Source organism: Poromitra crassiceps (genome assembly GCF_964638095.1).
Source record: "Poromitra crassiceps genome assembly, chromosome: 4".
Taxonomy (NCBI): Eukaryota; Metazoa; Chordata; class Actinopteri; order Beryciformes; family Melamphaidae; genus Poromitra; species Poromitra crassiceps.
Window position 1 is genome coordinate 30,737,228 of NC_139626.1, and position 25,488 is coordinate 30,762,715.

The window sequence follows — 25,488 nt, forward strand, 5'->3', positions numbered from 1 at the left end:
TCTTAAAGGGATACGCACACAAATGAGGGATATACACGCAAATGCCACATCAGGTATCAATGGGTTAAGACATTCTCTATGGAGCAGAACACTTGAAGAGTGTCACATATTCCATTCATTGTCTACCAACTCTGTGAGGAGTGTGAAATCTTATTCAACACTACTGAACTGTGACACTCAACACCACAGTTCCAGACATCTGTCATCACCATCACCATTTTGTTTTTGCTTTTGTCAAGATCCGGCACACATTTGAACATGAATCCATAATAAATATATTCTCAAGACAGGGATACAGTATCTCCACAAGTGAATAGTCAGTCTACGCAGTACAGTGTGGTCTTAGTGACATGTCATTCTTTTATTCTTTGTGCAAGATCAATACATTGTCTCATATTATATTATGCAGTATGAAAACAAGGAAATATGAACATCAACAACAACAAATGACACTGAAGCTTTCTCCCCCCCCCCACAGAGGTATACGAGGAATCAGCGTGACGTCACGACACCGCAAAACACCCGGAACCGCGGCAGTTAACTAGCATGAGTTGCGCCAAGTCCCTGTCAGATGGCAACATCCCTGCCGGGGCCAATGTGCTTGCAGCAGGATGGCACAAAACCAAGGAAGCGGGGGCAGATGATGTGAGATTGGAGGAGGAGAATGCTAGAGAAGGCAGCATAACGGAGAGGGGGTGTTGTGAGTCAGACTCGTAAGAATAGTGAATATGCATGTTACAGCCAAGCATGGGGGGGGGTGCAGTGCAGAAACACTTAGAATGAGGAGCAGTGCAGCAGAGGCAGAGAGAAACACTGAATGATGATGCTCACAGCTTACTGTGACTATGTTGTATTGCAATCTGAGCAATACAGCAGGGGGCAGAGCAGTGCACCAGGGCTGATGGGGGGGGGGGGTTATGAACAGCAGGGGGCAGAGCAGTGCGCCAGGGCTGATGGGGGGGGGGGGGGGGGGTTATGAACACAGACAGAGAAGGTAGAGAGGCGGGGAGAGGGAACAGTTCAAGAATGTGCATTGTCACTGCCGTGTGGATTACAACTCCTTGAATGCACAGCCCAGCAGAGCCAGCAGGGGGCAGAGCAGTGTGCAACATCGGCAGTTGCACAACTCTTCTCCCTTCTCCACCTCTGTCATCTCTAGTGACTCAAGCCAAAAGACACAGCGACACAAAGCATACTGCTCACCCAATGGCACAAGACTGCTTCTTTCATACATGTTAAATCAACATTCTTGGCTCGTTCGATCTCTCACCCGTTGATGATTTCTTTACACTCGGCACGTATGAAGTGCTCTTTGTCGGGGGTAAGGATGCACAGGGAGGTCTTCTGGCCCGTCCTGGACTCGCCATCGATGACATCAGAGCACTGATTCATGTTGATGGTGCCCTGGGGCAGAGTGCTGGGCTGTGGGAAAGACAACAGAGACACACGGAGAAAGTGTTCATACGTAGACAACTGAACAGAACTCAACAACGTACCGCGCCATCTCCCTCTCCACATGGCCTTTCAAAACGGGTCTTCCGACACAATTCCCAAGGCCAAGTGACCAAGTGACACACCACATTATGAACACTTTGACCAGTGACAAAGTGACACACCACATTATGAACACTTTGACCGCAAAAACGTCCACCTTGTATATTATGCCCCGGGCCTAGACAGAGTCTGAGCGGGCCCGGTGGAAAGGACCGTCTGTGCCATTTATGAACAGCGCGAGTTCATGGGTTCACTCACTGAGCGGGGTTGATTTGAATGTGTCTGATGACTCGCTGTGAGGTGTGAACCCAACTGTGCGTGACGCCATGGACGCCATCTGTCAGCCATAAAACAGTGTGGCTACAGGCCTGGCAGAAGAACACTGGTGTGTGTGCGCGCACTCAAGGCTTTACATGCAGGTTTATGTAAGCACACACTGGCCTTTGTGTACGTCGACGCAGCTCATTTGCAATGAATGGACTTGTTGGCTTGACTTGGAGCACAGATAAGAGGATGTATTTAGTAAGGCGTCCAATGGATCGCTGTTGTGCTGACACAATAATGCTATTTTATGTGCACGTGCTAGTCAAAACCCCGCAGAGATTCTAGGGATGTCATGATGCTAGAATTTCTACTTCGATGCCGATAGCCAGGGAAATATCGATAATCGATGCCACTTTCAATACCACGGGGGGAAATGACAACACATCAAGAGGCATAAAAATAAACAAAGACAGCTAGACGGACAGACACATGCTGCTCCATAATCTAGGCTCTTACACAGCAGATTTGCCCTGCTCTAGTCATCACTGAACACTTTGAACTTGTTGAAGCAACAGATACCCACCTTATTGATACTATCGATACCTGTTGCAAATAAGTATTGTATCAGTTTATCTGTCTAACGTTAGCCCCCAGATGTCCGTCAATTCTTGTGCCAGTTGACGAGCGATTTAAACACAGCGACAGAGCGATTCCAAAGGGTTGAATCGAGCGACAGGGAGAAAAATAAATATCTCGGTGTGAACACAGTTTAAGAGATACTGTATATTGGAAAGACACTACTTCAAAGCAGACAAATATCTGCACATTACCCCTTCAGGAATCTGACCTCCAACTGACTTAGTCAAGCCATGGCAGAAGCCCTGATAAGCTCAAGTTGACTGAGGGATTTAGAATTGCTCAATGAAGTAACATGAGTGCAGCATAGCTAAGGAGAACGCTAGGCACAGGCAGCTGTTTTAACAACCTTTGGGTCCTACCTTTTTTGCACTATAAACACAGGCAGAATTACAGACACCAAAATACCAGAGGTCCCAAGCCATCAGTACCAGGGACCCACAGATGATAAATTACAGCCATCAGCAAATCTGAATACATTAGGCGATAAGGTGGGAGACCAAATTAAAAGGTATCAGGTTCAAGTTAGTTACTGACTCAATCTGACTCAAGGGGCCCAACGTGCGCAGCATAACCATAGCCTGTCAGCCACAGAGCGATTTAAGCCTATGGATGGCCTTTGATGTGGTCAGAGAATTCAATAGTCAACAGTTTGTGGTAATCCCACCCAAAGGGCGGTTGAGAGGCCCTATTTATCCTGTTGCTGTTAAATGCTACTTTTCATTCTCAGTTGCTTTACCATTGTCTACATTGCAATCGTGTGTCAAATTGCTGTAGGCACAGCAGAGTGGAAAGGGCTAATTCTTCAACAAGCACAGATCCTGTACACACCCCACAGTGCAAATGGTTGCCCTATTTATTTTTGGGTTGCCCGGGGCAACCGGGCAGCCGTTAATGTCGAGCCCTGATTATATATACCGGTACACATTATATTACACGATTTTTTTGCAATGATCCCTCAAATATCAAACACTTGACAAAGATATGAGTTGACATGAATTGAAATATGTAATGTAGGCAGGATATTTTACAGCTTATTAATCAACTTTATTGTCCAAAATGACATCAATGCAATGAAACAGTAAACTTAACTGGGAATTTAATAATTATAAATAACTAGAAATACAAAAACACAAGAAATAGAACAAATAGTTAAAATAATTAAATAAAAAAATATCAAATATACGGTACACAACATGTCTATAACTTAAAAAAAATAAAAAATAAAAAAATAAATCGGCAATATCGGCCAACATATCGGCCGATACGATATATCGATGATCGGCCAATAATATCGGCGAACCAATATATCGGTCGGGCTCTACTTACAATAACACATTTCTGTCAGCAATAGAGCAATCAACTATGCAACACAGTCTATGACACCTACAACTTCTGAAGGAATAGTGGTACAAGTTTAGCTTAGGTTAGGTTTTTTTTTTTTTTTTTTTAAGAGAGAGAGAAAGAAGTTAGTTCAAGAAGGGCCCAGATGGGGCCTGAAAAGGTGTGTCTTTAGTCTTTTCCGAAAGATCGGCAGTGATTCGGCCATCGTGACCGAAGGGGGAAGCTCGAGCATTTGAGCAGACGTCTTGTGTTCTGCTCTAGAACCCCCAAACCTGTAGTTTAGAGCCGCAGCACCGTCTTTTGGTGAGTCAGCCCATGATATATATCGGCGGTTTTACCCCACTCAGCCAGCCGTTTGACATTTTGTGGGCGTTCCCACACATGCCGACTGTCTCTATTGACCGTTGCCACTTCTCGTGCACCACCGCAAAACAAGAGGGACGTACTACTCAGCTGCATGATGGTTTGGTTCTCTTATGCCCCTGGTTTTACAATGGTGCATCATGTGGAAGGGTTCTTGACACCAAGGTGAGAGGCTGGGCCAACAGCAGGGCTCGACAGGCAGACAAATAGACATGCAGCTGGACAGACTGGGGTCAGCTTGACCTGAGAGCCCGGTCCCTCTCAGACAGAGGGAGTGATTGAAGCTTTGCAGATGAGGGGGGGTAGAGGGTCAGAGACGCGGGATTACGTGCTGGTGGTCAAGGGGCACAGCAATGCAACAACAACAACAACAACAGAAAAGAGAGTTTCTGGACTATGACATTGGAACGCTCGGCCATCTGTCTATGTACACAAACCAAGAGCGCACATGACCGCGCACGTGAGCTTGTCCTTGAGCCAGGGTACAGGGAACAGTTGTACACGCAGCTGAAGCACTCAGATTCTAGGAACAGTTGTACACGCAGCTGAAGCACTGCCAGGGTCATGAGAGGAGGAACAGCTTGTAGGAACAGTTGTACACACAGCTGAAGCACTAGGAACAGTTGTACACGCAGCTGAAGCACTAGGAACAGTTGTACATGCAGCTGAAGCACTAGGAACAGTTGTACACGCAGCTGAAGCACTTGGCGTCATGGTGGCAGCGTGGGATTCTATCGGCACATGGAAGTTCATCAGAGACTGACAACAGCTCTGATGAAAAACTCTGCTGTCTGCAGCCCTGTGACAAACTGAGGATTGGGTGCTTGCTTATGTACTGTGTGTGTGTGTGTGTGTGTGTGTGTGTGTGTGTGTGTCCCACGTGTGCACACTCCCAGGCCCAGCGTCCTGTCAGCTGACTGGCCAGTGCACGCCTCTTCTTTGGGACGCCCGGCGCAGCTCTAGCCCCCAGACCCACAGCGCTCTGTCACCTAGCCTAGACCTGGTCCCCTCTCCCCGTGCCTCTAGCCCCCAGACCCATGCCCCCCAAACCCACAGCGCTCTGTCACCTAGCCTAGACCTGGTCCCCTCTCCCCGTGCCTCTAGCCCCCAGACCCAGGCCCCCCAAACCCACAGCGCTGTCACCTAGCCTAGACCTGGTCCCCTCTCCCCGTGCCTCTAGCCCCCAGACCCAGGCCCCCCAAACCCACAGCGCTCTGTCACCTAGCCTAGACCTGGTCCCCTCTCCCCGTGCCTCTAGCCCCCAGACCCAGGCCCCCCAAACCCACAGCGCTCTGTCACCTAGCCTAGACCTGGTCCCCTCTCCCCGGGGCCACCGCTTTCCACAATGGGCCCTTTGTGGCGCAGCACCAGTTCACACACAATGTGGGATTGTCAGCCGCCACAGTCCACAGAGCCACGCCTCCCCTTAACCCTCGACCAGGAAATGAACAGGATTTTAGAGACACAAGAGAGACAAGAGGCCCAAACAAGTGTCCTTTTGTGATGGCTGCATGGAAATAATGAAGCCAGCATCAACTTGTTCCTGTCCCTGAAGGTGTTCAGACAATAGTATAAATACTGTCTGTCCCTGAAGGTGTTCAGACAATAGTATAAATACTGTCTGTCCCTGAAGGTGTTCAGACAATAGTATAAATACTGTCTGTCCCTGAAGTTGTTCAGACAATAGTATAAATACTGTCTCAATTGGGAGCACTTGAACAGAGTTTCAAGGAGAGCGACGAATCAAAAGGGGTTTCTCTAGTCTAGGATGTCTGGCGGGGCAGGTGAGCGGTTTGTGTCAATGAATCTAATCTATCATAATATAGTTTGACAGAAGTTCAATAGGTCATGACTAGAGTTTAGATTTAATATCAACAGAGTACGGCAGGAATGAGTCTGAGTGCAGGAATGAGTCTGAGTACTTCCGATTTCGGTTAAATGCATGAAATAAGGTATGTGGTTAACAAACGTTTGTGAAACCGTGAAGTTTGTGCTCAGCAAGATAATCTTCACAAACGAGGACTTGAAAGACTTTTCAAGCGTTCTCTGAAAATGTGCGTTAAAAAAAAACACATTTACACTTCAAAAGTCATAAAAGTGTTCCTCATTTGTGAAGATTATCTTGCTGGACACACACGAACGTCGCTGTTTCATACACTTTTGTTAACCACAGGCCTCATTACATACAAAAACCCTGCTGCCTTTTACACATACGAACCAGTAAGTGCAGGGACTTCTGGGCAAGCCTACACAAATACGTCATCCCTGTGGGTACTCTATGACCAGACAGCCTCTTTAACAGATGGGACAGTGACCCAACCGGACCAAAATACACTGAAAAAAATACAACATCATCGAGGTGCATCTCTCTTCGCCTTATGTTCTAACTAGGGCTGGGCAATAATTCAATATTATCATTTATCTTCTTTTAGTGAAATCATATTGTGATGAATCGATATGAAGATATAATATCGTGACACATTTCTGCTGCCTAAATTGATGACGACAAGCAAATTTGACTTAAATTGATAAAGAAAAATCCTTATCGATATTGATTTCAACCATATTGCCCCAACAACCTTCTAACCATACTCATACTTGTTCCGTGATCTTTCCCACTGTCTTCTTGTGATCTCCGTCCAGGTGTCGAGCAGCAGTTCATTAGGAAGGGATTCTCTGCTTACAACATGGCACTTAGTAAGCGTCATACTAGCATGCCTCCAGAACTTCACCCCTGGCCGTTCCACAGATTAGCAAAACATCCCATTCTCCCGCTAATGACACACCGAGAGAAATATTTGCTTCTTTTGGCAGCGAGGCCGAGGCGGTCTACTTTCATTTTTGGTTGCAAAGCAAAATTCTCTTCCTCTGCCGTCAACATTTTGGATCTGACAGACCGAGTTCTGGACACGGAGATCAAGAGTGTCAGTTAGGAGCAGCACAGGGGAACAGCATGGCATTTTGTTACATGTTAAAAGTTGTATTGATTCTTAAAAGCCAGTATTTGAACATCAGTCAATGGGTCCCCGTTGCCAATGAAATGAGTTCAGCAGAGGTGCATAATTTAATTTAATTTAATTAATTTAAATGACACGGGCTTATGATTCTCCCCTTATGGCTATCATTCCAAATTAGAATTACAACATTGGCCAACTTGGCTGATTGGAGTGGTTGTAAGTACTGGTGCAATTTCAATTTCAATCATGACGGGATGGAGACTCCCTCCCCCTTTTTCATAATATGATAATGATTTGTCATGTATGACCTATGAGCATGGTACTGCCATAAAGGTGAATCATTCAACATGTTATTGAGTTATGAACACCTGCAATTCGATTATGAACACCTGTTATTTGATAACTGGCGCCGGTTTCTTGTCTACCAACTTTGTGTGGTGACAAATTCAAATGCTATGAATTCACTCATGCGATCGTGTCGTAGCAAGATCCTAGAAGATGGCCTCCACGTTCTTCACCTTCTATCCAACTGACTTGGATCGTAAAAGAGATGGAAAGCTACTGGCAGCAGTTCATCCTGACTCATGAACATGGCGTAAAATGTCCTGCTTGCGATCCAACTTCCTGTACTTGTTGCCGATAACAGCAATTATACAATGAGTCTTTCCTTAGCAACTTCGGACAACAGGGGTAAACACACATTCTTGAGACCAGCGAGCAAGCCAACAACCAGCAAACCAGAGTAAAGTCCACAGGTGCCAGAGAGATGGAGTCACCTCCACTCTTGGTGCGGAGGAAATATGAAACATACACTCTCTCTCTGTCCGTCTGTCTCTCTCTCTCTCTCTCTCGTGCTCTCTCAGGGGTCCACAATAAACACGCACGCAAACACAGACATACAAAGTAATCAGGCCAGGAACAAGAGTTGACAGATTGATCATTGCCATGATTACAATCATCACTGTCCTGCAGTCATCTCTGTCCTGTAATAATTTTACCGCAACACTGAAACAACACTAATCTAGTTCTAGGCTTCCATACCAACCCCTGTCCTGGTTGTCCCCCGCACCAGGTTCAAAACCAAAGGTGACCGTGCCTTTTTGAGTATTGTAGCTCCTAGATTGTGGAACGTTCTTCTAAAGGACTTGAGAGCTGCGGCCTCTGTGGTCATTTTTAAAAAGCAGCTAAAAATGCTTCTGTTTAGACAGGCGTGTGTCTAGCCTTTTTGCGTTGACTGAATTTCTTGTAACTGACTGCAGTCCAATCTTTTGTAATTTACTGTTATTGACAATTCTGTATGTTTTTTAACCTGTGAAGCATTTTGCGAGTCCTCTCTGTGAGAAGGGCTATACAAATAAAATGTACTTACTTACTTACACACACAGACACATGCTGCTCTATAAAATCAGACTTGGCCATATGGTGGATATCTGACAGATATCTGTTGCCGGGGCAAGTACAGTCCTCCAGGCATTCTCATACACCTCACCCAACTGGAATGTGTTGAGACATTCAACTGAATGCTACAGACTGTGTACTGTAGGTATCTGCCCTAAGCCTGAGAGTACAGCAACAGTACTACAGTACAGACTGTGTACTGTAGGTATCTGCCCTAAGCCTGAGAGTACAGCAACAGTACTACAGTACAGACTGTGTACTGTAGGTATCTGCCCTAAGCCTGAGAGTACAGCAACAGTACTACAGTACAGACTGTATACTGTAGGTATCTGCCCTAAGCCTGAGAGTACAGCAACAGTACTACAGTACAGACTGTATACTGTAGGTATCTGCCCTAAGCCTGAGAGTACAGCAACAGTACTACAGTACAGACTGTATACTGTAGGTATCTGCCCTAAGCCTGAGAGTACAGCAACAGTACTACAGTACAGACTGTGTACTGTAGGTATCTGCCCTAAGCCTGAGAGTACAGCAACAGTACTACAGTACAGACTGTGTACTGTAGGTATCTGCCCTAAGCTGAGAGTACAGCAACAGTACTACAGTACAGACTGTGTACTGTAGGTATCTGCCCTAAGCCTGAGAGTACAGCAACAGTACTACAGTACAGACTGTATACTGTAGGTATCTGCCCTAAGCCTGAGAGTACAGCAACAGTACTACAGTACAGTGTAGGCTTGCTGCAAGAACACAGTTTTGACATTACAAAGAGGATATTAAAAGAAAAAGCCATCGTCGGCCCTTTCACAGGCATCTTAGGCAGGACTGCGGATGGTATTCGGTGCTCTCCTTATGGAGGGTGGTGGGCGGTTTAATGTGTTAGGCAGGCCTCCGGGAGCCAAAGCTCAGGATGCAGAGGAGGAGGAAGAGGAGGCTGAGTCGGAGGATGAAGAGCAGTCTCCGAGCTGGTACTGTAGAATTACTTTCAAAACTGGTAGCTAGGATTTGTTGGCCATCTACCAGATACAACTGTATAAGAACTCGATCTACTGCCCTGTAGTAGTACTAGTCTACTAACACTGTAGTAGTACTAGTCTACTAACACTGTAGTAGTACTAGTCTACTAACACTGTAGTAGTACTAGTCTACTAACACTGTAGTAGTACTAGTCTACTAACACTGTAGTAGTACTAGTCTACTAACACTGTAGTAGTACTAGTCTACTAACACTGTAGTAGTACTAGTCTACTAACAGGTGGGATAATGAGTGTGTGTGAGAGAGAGACAAAGAGGGTGAGACAGACAGGGAGACAGGGAGAGTGAGAAATCACTCCGTCTATGTCTGGGTGGCAAGAGAGTAGACAGGCAGGCTGCAGAAACAGGTGTGGTGTTCGAGCTGTGTCATGATCTGTTGGCCAGACTTAATCTAAGCAGAACGTCTGTGTGTGCGTCTTTGTTTTCCCAAATTGGTCACTCTCTTTACTTGACTTTCTTTGCTTCACACTTTCCTTCCTCCTTCCAAACGTTTCCTTTTCCTTTATGCACTTGTCTTGTCAATGTTTAATAATAGACTGAATCCATCTGAATTAATTGACTGGTTAATCCGCTTAATTCATCCTTTGGATCACTTGGGAAATCACACCCAACCCACAAGGGCTGTGCAATTAATCAAATTTCAATTACAATTACAATTTTGGCCTCCCACAATTATTAAAACAAGATAATTGTGATAAAATAATTATTTATTATATTATTTATTTTAGTCTATTATTTATCTTCTTTTTTTTTACCTTTTTTCCCCATTAATTTCTTTGTTTTTCAGTTCAATTATATTTAAAGTTGAAAGAAATCCAGTATTAAAAAGACCACGTTTTTCAAGTTCAACAAATGCATGATGTTGCCAAAGTCAATGAGTAATGGCGTTAAATAATCATAATCTCATTATCAGTCAAAATAATTGTGATACGAGCAGCCCTACAGCCCACTCACTCAAGTTGTACTCTTTCTTCTACCTCCTTCCCACCTGTGACCTGACATCTGCTAGGTCTGCTTGCTACTCTATTGGCCTAGTTTGTACACTCCTCACTAAATTGTCTAGTGTGTGTGCTAATTCATTCTTACACATGCATAGAGATTGTGTTTGTTGCTTTTCTTGTGACTAATGTGTAGATGAAGTGGTGAGAGAAACACTGAGGAGTAGTGAGAGAGAGTCAGTGACAGTATGAAGTGGTGAAACACTAAGGAGTAGTGAGAGAGAGTCAGTGACAGTATGAAGTGGTGAGAGAAACACTGAGGAGTAGTGAGAGAGTCAGTGACAGTATGAAGTGGTGAAACACTAAGGAGTAGTGAGAGAGAGTCAGTGACAGTATGAATTGGTGAAACACTGAGGAGTAGTGAGACAGAGTCAGTGACAGTATGAAGTGGTGAAACACTGAGGAGTAGTGAGACAGAGTCAGTGACAGTATGAAGTGGTGAAACACTGAGGAGTAGTGAGACAGAGTCAGTGACAGTATGAAGTGGTGAAACACTGAGGAGTAGTAGTGTGACAGAGTCAGTGACAGTATGAAGTGCTGAGAGAAACACTGAGGAGTAGTAGTGAGACAGAGTCAGTGACAGTATGAAGTGGTGAGAGAAACACTGAGGAGGAGTAGTGAGAGAGTCAGTGACAGTATGAAATGGTGAAACACTGAGGAGTAGTAGTGAGACAGAGTCAGTGACAGTATGAAGTGGTGAGAGAAACACTGAGGAGTAGTAGTGAGACAGAGTCAGTGACAGTATGAAGTGGTGAAACACTGAGGAGTAGTAGTGTGACAGAGTCAGTGACAGTATGAAGTGCTGAGAGAAACACTGAGGAGTAGTAGTGAGACAGAGTCAGTGACAGTATGAAGTGGTGAAACACTGAGGAGGAGTAGTGAGAGAGAGTCAGTGACAGTATGAAGTGGTGAAACACTGAGGAGTAGTAGTGAGACAGTGACAGTATGAAGTGGTGAGAGAAACACTGAGGAGGAGTAGTGAGAGAGAGTCAGTGACAGCATGAAGTGGTGAGAGAAACACTGAGGAGGAGGAGTGAGAGAGAGTCAGTGACAGTATGAAGTGGTGAAACACTGAGGAGTAGTGCGACAGAGTCAGTGACATGAAGTGGTGAAACACTGAGGAGTAGTAGTGAGACAGAGTCAGTGACAGTATGAAGTGGTGAGAGAAACACTGAGGAGTAGTAGTGAGAGAGAGTCAGTGACAGCATGAAGTGGTGAGAGAAACACTGAGGAGGAGGAGTGAGAGAGAGTCAGTGACAGTATGAAGTGGTGAAACAAACAACGTCTCCATCAACCAACCCAGGCAGCGGCAGCTATGATCAAAACACCACCACTCACTCATTCACTACACCAGCACTGAGCACTAGTGTTTTGAGTCGCAGCTGTGCGATCGGCTTCTAGTCTCCATTGCAAGCAAAAAAAAAAACAGTTGCTCCAAAATCACATGCTACCCCCCCCCCCCCCCCCCCCCCCCCGACGCGGAAGTTTCTGGATTACTGCAGCGTCCCATGTGGCCCACTGACACAGCACTTTGGAAAGTAGGCCAAGGTGAGTGCGAATAACATGAAGTCTTTACTGGGACCTTGCCACCACAGTCCCCACAGCAGCAAATGGGCACCTCTCCAAGACGTTTGTAAATCAACATACAGAGAAGTACGTGGACCACCATGAGCAAGAAGCTTCAACGACGACGACCACTACTTCCTGCAACTCAGTCCACTCCACGGTGTTGAGAAATGACATAAGAACTGCAGTCAGATTTCAAATAACGCTTTGATAAGCACTGCAAATCTGCCAAAGCTTCACTAAGTAGACACAAATTAGCCCATCAGGTGAGGGGGAGGGGTCTGAAAATGTTCCTTTGGGTATTCCGCCTTGGAGCTATAGCCTTTTTTCCACAGTGCTGAGGAGCACGTTTCTACAGGCCCCAGTGCTGGTTAGCAGTTAACCTGCTGTTCCAAAAAGTCCTTCCCCTAAAAGAGGGATGTATGCAGCAAAGGGGTACAGTAATTAACAACTAGAAATCTCTCGCGCACATGCTCATTTTCTAGGGTGGAGACTCTGGAGATGATGTGCCATGGGACGCACCGGCGCAGTTATGGAAATGTTTCTATGAGTACAGGATTACAGCAGCTCCTTATAGATGATGTTGTCGGTTATTCCCGCCTCATCACCATCAAGTACTTTCACGCTGCTGGCTTGCTTTCCCCTGGAGAAGGCTGTGTCGAGCTGGCCATGAGCAAACACTGGCTGAGGTAGGTAGATGTCAACTTGGTCATTCTCTTGCCCTTTGACCTTTGTTGGTGGTAACTGAGAAAGCCAATCTGATTGGGAACTGCCGTCTGACAAAGGTGAAGGGAACCTCATCATCTCTGTCATGGCGAGGAATTCTTGGCAGGAAGATCCTTTCACCTTGTTTGTCCCTACAGAAATCTCACATTCAACCACCTTGTCCATCATCTGCACCACCACCATCCAGGTGGCGTTCTTGAGAGTACGGTCAGTACCTGCTTGTAGGTTCTTAAGCAGCTCGGGAGCACGGTGGTAGCGCTGTCGCCTCACAGCTAGAAGGTCCTGGGTTCGATTCCCACCTGAGATGCTGTGGGCACTGGGAAGGGATGCGATGATGTCACAAAGGCTCAATATCGCTGCAGCCTCCCATTGGCGTATTTCAGTTGTTGTTTTTTTGCATCAGATTCATTCCAGACCCCTGAAAAGTGTTTTGGCATGTATTTTGGAGGCGATCGGCACAACGGTGCACCAACTGGTGCCGGACAAATAGACAGGTCCAATTATAGTAGTAAGAGAGATAGCACTGGATGTTTGATTGATTGATTATCTAGATCAGGGGTGGGCAACATTTTTTTCCCAGAGGGCCATACTGACATACTGTACATCAAGTAAGCGAAGGGCCACACATTGGACATCATACCTGCCAACACTCCTGATTTTCACGGGAGTCTCCCTATTTTTAACCCTCTCTCCCGCTGTGATTGGTAATTTCCTTATAATGAGATTTATTGACATCATTCTGCCTTTATTTAGTTTTTGGGGTTGTTTTGTTTTTCTTTGAGGACCTTGGGGGTCGGATTGAGATGGTCCAGAGGCCAGGTCCGGCCCTGGGGCCGCATTTTGCCCATGTGTGATCTAGATAGATAGATAGATAGATAGATAGATAGATAGATAGATAGATAAGATTGATGACGTCAAATGAAGTCTGAGAATCCACAGATTCCAATGGTACCGTATTAGTCGTATCACTTTATGACCCCAGGGATAAAAGGGAAATGCGAAACGTGCGGTAGAAACAGTTTAAGAGATATTCCGTTGTCTCTCCATTCAAAAACAACACAGTTTGCCTTGATCACTGCAAAACATGACATGCCGTGTGTAGCCTCCACACAATAGGGCTACACACGGTAAATAATGGTACGCGCAGCACAATACCCGCCGTGGTAAACAGAAGAAGACTGGGATATTAACTTTAGGGCGACTCACTTCTAGACTTGAATGAAATTGTATTCACTTACTATCTGCTCCGTGGATTACCATTTTACAATTTCGGAGCCGAAATTGTAACATAGCAACGTTGGTCCACAAACGTTGCTATTTTACAATTTTTTTGGAGATCGGGTTGGGATTATAACGTTAGTTTGCCGAGTCGCACCTGGTAATCCAGAAATGGCATTATGGTACCTTATATTTACTATCAATGCTTGTAGATCATAAAGAAACTTTAAATGAATAACGTTAGATGTGTTTAACAGAGCTGTATATCGGGTCTAGCAGCTGATCAGCAGCTCAGACAGCCTCAAATGCGAGGTGATTGACAGCTCTATAATTCGCAAAATAGCAGTGGATGGAAACACGCATTGTTTCGCATTTTATTTTGCCGACTTTCTGAAAATTCGATGAAAAGTTGCGATACATTTGGATGGAAACCCAGCTTATGACTCAGGAGGCTTTTACTGCAGTGGTTGGTTTTCCATTTTATGACAATTCTGTATAATCTTTCCAGCTTTTTTCGATCAGTCGTTAACCCATTGATACCTGATGCAGCATTTGCGTGTATATCCCTCATTTGTGTGCGTATCCCTTTAAGACCGCGAACCGCGTTAACGCGGTTTGCGGTCTTAAAGGGACACACACACAAAAGCTGCATCAGGTATCAATGGGTTAATATCTCAAAGGAATTTTGTGTCTAAATCTTTTCTAAGGGGTATGGTGGGATTTTCTGAAGAAGGGAAGGAAGCTGAATAGGTGCTGGGGTTGGAGATGGGCCAATCCATGCCTGCTGGACCTGAGGAAGCTGGAGTGGGTTATTAAAGTGCCAACGGCTCACCCAACAACAATGAAATGCCGGCCGACATACTTAAGTTGCAGGTTGTGTGGATTTTACAAGCAAGCACTACCCATGAAATGAGGCCCAGGAATATCAGTAAAACGATCTTGCATGCTCTCAGAGGTTCTACTCTGTGATACTGTATGAGTAGTCCTGCAAAGCTTCTTCACCTGTAAATCAAGTATTTCTACCACTCATGGACTACAAAATTGTAGTCTGGCTACAATATCAAGATCACCAACTTACTGAATACTGAATATATCACAAACAATGTGCATTATTTTTGGCTCTAATTATAGATTATCACAGAATACTAAAATGAACATACTGATAGATGATCAAATTCTAAAGCAAGTAAAAACAGTAAAACTTCCAGGACTCTGGCTGGACTGCACATTGTCATGGTCTGATCACATCAATAAAGTGGTCGCGAAAATGGGCAGAGCTGTTGCAATTACTAGGAAATGTGCATTATTTGTTACATCATCGGCACTTCGCCAAATTGTTTCCTCATTGGTTCTGTGTCATTTGGAATACTGCTCTGTGGTCATCAGCAGCTAAAGGTCTTCTTGAAAAATTACAAGTTGCACAAAACAAAGCAGCTAGGCTGGTCCTTGGGTGCTCCCCTAGGTCTAGCGTAGCTGAAATGCATACACGTCTCACATGGCTTACTGTTGAGCAGAAACTATTATCAATCCTACTTGTACATTTTCACAAAGTTATCCAAACCCAAACTCCTGGCTTTCTCTTCGACAGCATAATTTATAGCTCACGTACTCACACACACTCTACCAGAGAGGCGAGCAGGGGTCAGTTGACTTTGCCTAGACCCAAAACCAACTTTATGAAGAAAACAGTCACATACAGATCTATAATGTCCTGGAATTGTCTGCCAGTAAACATTTCCTCCATCCATGGGAGGGTAGGTTTTAAACGGAAACTTAGATCCCATCTGCACTCACTAACACCAGCAAACACACTTTGAACACACAACTTTACTTCCGATTATGTCTTTCTTTTAATAGTATGTCTTAGAATAGTGTCTTTTAGATCAGCTGATCTACAGTAATGTAGCTGGCCAGCTACATAACTAGCTGACCAAACTATTGGTGTTGTTTTGTTTTGTTTTATATACTGCTTTTTACTCTGTGATTCTCCTGTATTTCACTGCATTTTACTATTTCTTATTTTTTTACTGTTATTTTACTACTGAACTTTACTGTCTACAGTTACAATTGCTGTAATGTATTGTGTATTGTGTTTGGACCCCAGGAAGACTAGCGGTCGTTTTGGCGGCAGCTAATGGGGATCCTTTTAAATAAACAAAATAAACAAAACCCACATGTAACTCCAAGGCTGCCCTTTATTTCTGTCAATCTAATAATATCTTGGTGGCGGAAGACCTGACCTCAACAGGTGGCTGGATTGGCTGGTCGCCAAGCCGAGGTGAGGGGTTAAAGGTCAGCCAATACACCTGCACCTGTTGCAGCCCTGAAAGACATGCAGCTGCAGCTGTGGCTAGTGCAGGCCATCCCAAGACAACAACCTATATAGATGCCCTGTTCCAGGCCGGGTTACGACTGGGCTTCATGCAACCGAGACGTCTTACTGCAGTGATGTAACTAATCAACTTGTGCTGTCTTAAGGCTGGTTTACAGGGTGAAACTTTCACGCAACTTTAGGTGGTTGAAACTTAGGTGAAACTGAGTTGCATGGCGTAAAGCTCTCTGCGACACACTTCTGGGGCCAGTTATACCAAGTGGTCTTACGACTGGTCTTAAGCTAAGTCAGTCGTAACTTTACGACCTAACAGCTACGCCGGTTGCACCAAGAGGGCTTAAGCCTTCTTTTCACTACGCCTGGTCAGGAGGAGGCGTAATGAAGTGCCTGCCTGTACCGAGATCTCCGTGCTAGTCTCAGCGGAGACCTGCTGTAATTGAGTCCTTACCGTCCTCATTGTCGTAAAGTCGCCTTCGAAGCATGACGTTCGATTATAACAAACTAGTTGTGTGGCTTAGCCTTCCCAAATGTTGAGGGTCGTTTTTTAGAATTTAATACATAGAATTGGGAACGTTACATTCAATTTCATTCAGACTGCCTGACACTAATCGCCGCCGCCATTTTCCCCCGGGGCTTCTACAGGAGGAGGGGGGTGGGAGGAGGGAGGGTGTGGTGACGCACATACAGTAGTGGGTGACGGCGCGAGGCACATTTTTGGCCCAATCAGGGGGCATTCCGCGGCAATTCACATGGACGCGCATTGCTACGACCAGCGTAGTTAAGACCAGACGTAAACCCTGTTGGTGCAACAGGCGTAAATCCACTCTAAAGACTGGTCTTAACTAAGGCCGACGTAGGAGTTACGACCAGGCATAGTTAAGACCACTTGGTGCAACTGGCCCCTGGAAACTTGTCTGAAACTCAGCCGCAACAGTTGCAAAACTCTCAACTTTGTGAAACTAGTTTCATGCAACAGCCAATCAAAATGCTGATAACGTGTCAGATGATGATGTCAAACAGGTGAGCCACATCAACATACGAACGTGAGCAAGGCAAACTACGGCTGATGCAGTATCATTTCAACTGATTGACTTGAACTCGACAACAGCTTATCACCAAAATGAACAAAATAATCAAATAGAAAGGTTCAGAAGGAGATTAAGGGTGCATTCTCACTGGGGACGATTGCATTGGCTCCGTTCTGTGCCCGAGTACGATTGCCCCCGCTCCCCTCTCCCCCACTGGTCAGCTTTCACATTACAACATTTCTTCCGCGCTCAGACTTCTTCATGCAAGGTTGGTAATGCAGGTTTTTCATTTTGTCAAACAGCTGAGCCATGTCAACAAACAAACAAGAGTTAGGCAAAGTTTGTTTAAATGGCAGTTAGCCGGTGGCTACCGCTAGCTTAGTTCACATTAACATGACGGTTGTTTGAACAATTTGCTAATGTTTGTTGTCTGCTTTGGGAGAATGCACTCACCAGAGGCTCCTTGGATCAAGTTCCTTGAATATGATACAATAGCCTTTATTGATCGCACAAGTGGGAAATTCACTAGTTACAGCAGCTCACACACACACAAAAGATTGGCACATTAAAAGAGCACTAAAAAAATATATAAAGTGTGAAAAGATCCATTGGTCTCTCTTTTGAGTAACCAGTCCTTCACAGATGTTAGCCTTTTTAGCTCATGTTTTTTCCTCCGGCATATCAATAAATAGGCTATTAATGCACTGATAGTTGTTTTCCTCGTGTCCGGGACAGCCATAATGAAACAAAGTAGCCAGTGACAGAAGAAAACCCGATACAACATTATCCCACAAGAAAGTGATAAGATGCAAAGATGCAGTTACAATGACTACGTTTACATGCACACAATATTCCGCTTTTTGCCCATATTCGGAAAATGACAATATTCCGACTAAAATGAATAATCCACTAATATTCCCGTTTACATGCAGTCGTAGCTCGCCCTCCCCGACACGTGAGGGAGGGGGGAGAGAGAGGGATGCAGGTAGGCAGAGCCGCGGAGTTTTTCTGTTGAGAATAAACCGAGCAGCACTATTCTTACGAGCATCACTTGGTCCATTTCAGGAGCTTGCTGCTGAAAAGTTTGGTGTTGCGCATCCAAGTCTTTCATAAAAAGTATGCTAGTAGCCTATTTTATTACCTCGCAGGCTCGCAAGCATTGTGGACTTCCGTGGGCACTCGGCACTATAGGCTACTCTCTCTCTCTCTCTCTTTAAATCAATGTTTCTCATCTCCTCCCGATCAGAAATGTCGGCTTTTCTTTTTGCATGCCAGAGATGATGGATTATATGATTATATCGTCTGTTCTAGCGCTTTCTAGCACACATCAGTTGACCACAAACAGGCAACATGCGTCGCAAACTGCGGTAAAAACCCTGATTGAGACGCATATTCCGAATGCGCTGTATACATGATCAAAGAATCCTCCGAAAACCCAAATAATACTGGAATAACCCAGATGTCTTAATCAGAAAATGCTAAATTTGGAAAAAGGGCAAATTCGGAAAATGCAACTGGAATATGCTGTTTACATGACCCTTATCAAATTCAGAATATTGTCATTTTCCGAATAATAGTGGAATATTGTGTGCATGTAAACGTAGTCATTGACACTTCCCACTTGATATCATCTACAGAGAAAAACAAGAAAACAAAATGACAGATGAAAAATGACCAATCTGGCTACAGTATACAGTAGGGATGTTCATCAATTATCGAAAATCGATAATCGATCGTTAAGGATTGGAATCGATCCTGTGGCATTTGGATCGATTTTTTAATTATTAAAAAAAAAAAAAAAAAAAAAAAAAAAAAAAAAAAAAAAAAAAAAATTTTGGACTAGGTTTGGGTGGAATTCGTTCCTCCTCGCCCCACTCCATTGCACAGCCGACTAACGTGAGGTGGAGCTTCATATAGTCTCTAGTTTTCTGGCTGGGCACGGGCCTTTGTGCCAACAAAACTGTTTTAAACATGAGAAATTCACACCGGCATGCGCCGGGGACAGCAGTGTTGGAGAGGAGACACATTGAAATAAAGAGTTCATTGAGGAGAACACGTTGTCTTTCGTATTTTCTGCCATAGGCATTTATTTTGTTAAAAAAAAAAAAAAAAAAAAAAAAAAAATATTGAAAATATTGAAAATTTTCTAAGTATTAATAAAATCGATAATCGATAATTGATCGTTAATTCTCACCGATTATCGATTTTGGAAAATTTTCAAAATGAACATCCCTAGTATACAGTATATGTAGCTTGTTTTAGTGAAGGAAATAGCATTGCATGAGACATGATCATTTTTGAATTGCTTCTTTACCTGCCAAGTTGCATGGAAATTATGTATCGTGCGATTTGCAACCTGCAACTAGTTGCGTGAAGGTTTCACCATGTAAAGCCAGCCTAAGACCTAGAAAACAACACACAGCTACAGTATGAGGGGGGCAGGGATCATTCATGTTTTAATTAAAAAGGTACAGTCTTTTAAATATTAATCTTGTTGTGGCCAAATCTAAACAGGAGTGAAATAGTTCCTTGTGCACTAACTGGGCCTTGGCATTTTAGGACCAATAAGAGGCCAAGTTTGAGGCAGCCACAGCAGAGCATTGGCAGCCTCAGGGCATAACAACAGACAAACACGGACTCTGGCATAGGATACTGGTGTGTGTGTGTGTGTGCGTGCGCGTGCATGTGCGTGCGGGCGTGCGCGTGAGAGAGATTCACTGAAGCTGCTATATAACTTCCTAAAGTGAAAATGCCTAAATGAGGCACCGAGCCACACCCACCCCACTGTTCCGTGCAGCTAGCCCCTCCACCTTATTAGTGCCTGTCTCAAAGTTGGCTGAGGCCTTCACCCTGAGGCTTCAAATGAAACCTATTGTCGCTGTCCTGGGCTAGTGTTTAGGGCAAACTGAGCGAGCAGTCCCTCAGACCATGTTTGGCTTTATGGGGGAGAGAGAGAGAGAGGTTAAACAATAGTGTTGGCTACCCGCTCCGACCAGCACAAATGATTTATTGGCGAGAGCGAGTCGTGGAGTGAAAGACGGCGACACGACAGAGTGACAGAAGAAGAGAAAGTGGCCAGAGAAAAAGGATGGGAAAGGGAGTGTGAGTGAGTAATGGGAAAGTGAGGAGCATGCGAGTGAGTGAGAGTGGACACCAGTTTAGCCAAAGCCTCCCAGAGCCAGCCTTTCTCTAATGAATGGCTGAAAATGAAAGAAGGGAGAAAGAACAGGATGGTCAAAAGACATTCGGGAAAGAAAAAAAAGGGAACCTTAGAACAGGATGGTGAAAAGTTGAAATAAGGACTTTTCTCCATGGAGCAGCAGTGGACTGCCACAAAGCATTTTGGTTTAACCCCAAAACGGCGATCGTCCTCATGCAAGACATCTCAAATGAAAAGTAGAGCTCCGCCATGAGTTGGAATACCACACATGAAAAGATAAGTGACCCCTTATGAAAAGCCATTCTCCTTATGCTATGTGCAACATGGTGCTCATTCACCCAAGGTGCAGAGAGACCTAGTGGCCTGAGGTGCTGAGAGACCTAGTGCCCCAAGGTGCTGAGAGACCTACAGTAGTGTCCCAAGGTGCTGAGAGACCTAGTGCCCCAAGGTGCTGAGAGACCTATACTGTAGTGCACCATGTTAGAGAGGCTAGTGCCCCAAGGTGCTGAGAGACCTAGTGCCAGAGACCTAGTGCCCCAAGGTGCTGAGAGACCTAGTGCCCCAAGGTGCTGAGAGACCTAGTGCCAGAGTAACTAATTAACTAACTAACTAACTAATGAGTTAGTGAGAGTAGCATTCTTCATGAGAGGAGTGCTTTGTTTTTCTTGTTTGGGTCTCACTTCTTGTGAGGTGAGACGTTTTTATGCCACTTGGATTTTTTTGTATTACCACTTGGACATTTGCATTTTTTCCTCATCTTTATTACGGGTTTGTCAATCAATTTATTTCATCAGAATGCTTTGAATATCTTCCCCCTCTGTTTTATCACAGCGCAAGGAAAGTGAACTCAACTAACCTACCTAAGCTAAGCAGACAACTGAGGAAAGAATCTTCCTGCACACCCAATCAACTGGGACAGCTTCTAAAGAGCTGTGTGTGTGTTTGAATGAGTATACTGGGGAACAATGCTTGTTTTGGCGACTAATTTGAAAGCCATTATTTTTAGACTCATTAAGCTTTTTGGCCATGGGTTCCACACTTCACGGAGGGAGGGAGGGGGGAGGGGGAGTTAAGTTCCGGCAGTTTGTGATCCTTGAGTGTTTGAAACAAGAGCAGAAAATCAACGAGTGCTTTTCAAATCAGCTGGAATCATTAATGTTGTTGTTTTTGTAAAGATTTATTTGCAAGGTCAACTTCTCTGTACCCTAATGCAGATAACAACAAAGCCAACAATACACCAATATGGAGAGTGCTGCAGATAAGGTCAATGAACTTGACCAAAGTCGTGTCCTTTATAGAAGAGTAGCTGGTGGCCAAACACCACCTAGCCCACAGTACACACCACCACCTAGCCCACAGTACACACCACCACCTAGCCCACAGTACACACCCTGGCCTAGCCCACAGTACACACCGTGGCCTAGCCCACAGTACACACCACCACCTAGCCCACAGTACACACCCTGGCCTAGCCCACAGTACACACCACCACCTAGCCCACAGTACACACCGTGGCCTAGCCCACAGTACACACCGTGGCCTAGCCCACAGTACACACCGTGGCCTAGCCCACAGTACACACCACCACCTAGCCCACAGTACACACCCTGGCCTAGCCCACAGTACACCCCACCACCTAGCCCACAGTACACACCGTGGCCTAGCCCACAGTACACACCGTGGCCTAGCCCACAGTACACAACGGCCTTCAGCCCACAGTACACACTGTGTGTACACACAGTACACACCGGCCTTCAGCCCACAGTACACACCATGTGTACACACAGTACACACCAGCCCACAGTACACACCGTGTGTACACACAGTACACAGTCACCGTGTGTACACACAGTACATACCGGCCTTCAGCCCACAGTACACACCGTGTGTACACACAGTACACACCGTGTGTACACACAGTACACACCAGCCTTCAGCCCACAGTACACACCGTGTGTACACACAGTACACACCGTGGCCTAGCCCACAGTACACACCGGCGTTCAGTGGTGCACTATAAAGTTGAGAGAGCAGAGTTACTGCTGGGCAGGGTTGAACAAGTGGAGGAGATCAGATTTGTATCGGAGTCATATCCGGGATGATGTGTTGACTAAAGCCAGGGGCTAGAAGACTAGAAAGCACAGATCCAAAACAGATTGGAAAGACACAGGAAGGGAAAGACAGATTGGTCCTCATTTATCATGCCAGCACACAAGCTGACCCATTTTCCATAAGACATTCTATTGCATGACTTTCAACTTAATCACGGACTCTTGGTGAGAGTATGTCTACTGAACATGTATACACTGCTGCAGAAGGGAACAAGCAGGTCAAGTCACTTGTCTTAGAGCAGCGTTTCTCAACCCTTTTTATATCGAGAAACCCTATAAATACACAGATGTTGTCTCTCTGACCCAAATCTGAAAATGTACTGTTAGTTTTTATTCTGAGGTATTGATTTGTCTAGAATATAGAGATATAACAGAGCAACTATGATCTAACTAACTTCTTAGTTGATGATCTCAAATTTGACTTTATAGGCCCTTTCATTGCTGCAGAACACAGAGGTGCAACAGTCCACTAATGCCAAGAGGATGCTGCATTTCCAAGTTCAGCATTACAGAGCCTAAGCTGAAGCTAAGCTAAATGCTGTCTGTTGAGTTCACAGGGAGGCAGCAGTGGTACTTTTCAAACCTGTGTTGTCCCGAATGCGCTATTCACACTGGATCTCGTGTTAGCAACGAGCTAGCTGGTGCCACTTTCACTTGCAGCAGATCCAAGAGTTCAGTGGTTTGTTTGAGAAATAAGTTCACAAGAGAAATGAAGGGAGATTAAAATAATTTTAAACGCAAGGTAATGTTCTTTATAAATCTACCCTGCGAGACAGCTCCGGGAGATGTGGTCGCCACTAGGTGGAGTGGCAGTTCCAGTGCAGTAGCAGAGCCTGGCGATTACAGGCTACAGTGAATGGTTATTCCCATGGTTTTGTGGCTTTGTGCAACGGGAACACTGACCCCACTGTAATCCGCGGCTGTTTACATTCCAGCAGATCAGTTCCTACTGGAACCAGGGGGAAGGAAGGGCAGGGGTTAAAGAGGACTCTCACGCACCCTATCTTCCTACATCCAAAACAAGCCTCACCCACGACCCACCCACACTTCATAAACAAACTACAGTCGACTCAACCCCTCGGGAAGCTTCCTTTCTCAGTCAACTGATTCCCTCTCCCAAGTCCACCTTTCCTTCTCTCACCAATTGTAACTCCAAGTCTGGAGTATTCAAGGCCATCTTCCTACTTTCTATTTAGTCTCCAAACCTTCTCTTCCCTCACCATTCTGTTCCCCGAGACTGACTTTGGAAGTTTGGAGCTCTCCTGCAAGTATCCCTAATTTGTCGGGGTGGATTGGTCACTTTCCAGTTTGTCCCTGCATAGGAGGCCTGGAGAGGGAGGGGGGGGCGGGAGTTTTTCCCTGCATAGGAGGCCTGGAGAGGGAGGGGGGGCGGGAGTTTGTCCCTGCATAGGAGGCCTGGAGAGGGAGGGGGGGGCGGGAGTTTGTCCCTGCATAGGAGGCCTGGAGAGGGAGGGGGGGGCGGGAGTTTGTCCCTGCATAGGAGGCCTGGAGAGGGAGGGGGGGGGGGCGGGAGTTTGTCCCTGCATAGGAGGCCTGGAGGGGGGGGCGGGAGTTTGTCCCTGCATAGGAGGCCTGGAGAGGGAGGGGGGAGGGACCACAGCGCAGAGGCCCCTCCCCGCTCATCAATTCCCTCGAAAGCTCTCCCAGACCAACAAGACAAAAGGCCTTCGGAATGGGTTAAAAATAGCCCTTGAGTTCATCTTTCCCGTGGGGAGGAAAAAGAGAGGGTTTATGCGCGTTTCAACATGTCGCACGGTCTCGCACACAAGTTTGAGGGCAAACAGGCTGAATCTCTCATGTCTGAGAGAGATAGTGTGCCTCAAGTTCAAATACTGCACAAACAGGTTGAATCTCTCATGTCAGAGAGAGAGTGTGCCTCAAGTTCAAATACTGCACAAACAGGTTGAATCTCTCATGTCTGAGAGAGAGAGTGTGCCTCAAGTTCAAATACTGCACAAACAGGCTGAATCTCTCATGTCAGAGAGAGAGAGAGTGTGCCTCAAGTTCAAATACAGCACAAACAGGTTGAATCTCTCATGTCTGAGAGAGAGAGTGTGCCTCAAGTTCAAATACTGCACAAACAGGTTGAATCTCTCATGTCTGAGAGAGAGAGTGTGCCTCAAGTTCAAATACTGCACAAACAGGTTGAATCTCTCATGTCTGAGAGAGAGAGTGTGCCTCAAGTTCAAATACTGCACAAACAGGTTGAATCTCTCATGTCAGAGAGAGTGTGCCTCAAGTTCAAATACTGCACAAACAGGCTGAATCTCTCATGTCTGAGAGAGAGAGAGTGTGCCTCAAGTTCAAATACTGCACAAACAGGCTGAATCTCTCATGTCAGAGAGAGAGAGTGTGCCTCAAGTTCAAATACTGCACAAACTGGCTGAATCTCTCATGTCTGAGAGAGAGTGTGCCTCAAGTTCAAATACTGCACAAACTGGCTGAATCTCTCATGTCTGAGAGAGAGTGTGCCTCAAGTTCAAATTAGGGATGCACGATATATCGGCAATCATATCGGTATCGGCCGATGTTAGTCATTTTTTAACATATCGGTCATATCGGTATCGGTCAGATGTTGCAATGTTAATATCGGTTATCATTATCAGCCAAATTCTTCACATTGATATGAAATAATGCAGTAAATCTATGATTTATGGGCTTTTCCAAAGGCTTTGCAAATAAAGAAATGCATAACTTTTTCAAATTCAGTGTTAACATGTGTTTTTCAGTATGTACAAAATGTGATGATCATAAAAATGTGGTTTTATACAGATCATATCGACATCGGTAAATATCGGTTATCGGCCATAACAGCAATGTTAATATCGGTTATCGGC

The 25,488-nt window shown here is 45.2% G+C and overlaps 1 protein-coding gene across 2 annotated transcripts in view; it reads right to left on the reverse strand.

Annotated features, from left to right (window-relative positions):
- LOC310774586 (myosin phosphatase Rho interacting protein) overlaps positions 1 to 25,488 on the reverse strand; it is a 94,187-nt gene that overhangs the window by 43,497 nt on the left and 25,202 nt on the right. For both annotated transcript variants that reach the window (XM_083634675.1, XM_083634676.1), the window contains exon 4: positions 1,271 to 1,422. In XM_083634675.1, the coding sequence (XP_083490801.1) occupies positions 1,271 to 1,422 (152 nt within the window). The remainder of the gene's footprint in view (positions 1 to 1,270; positions 1,423 to 25,488) is intronic.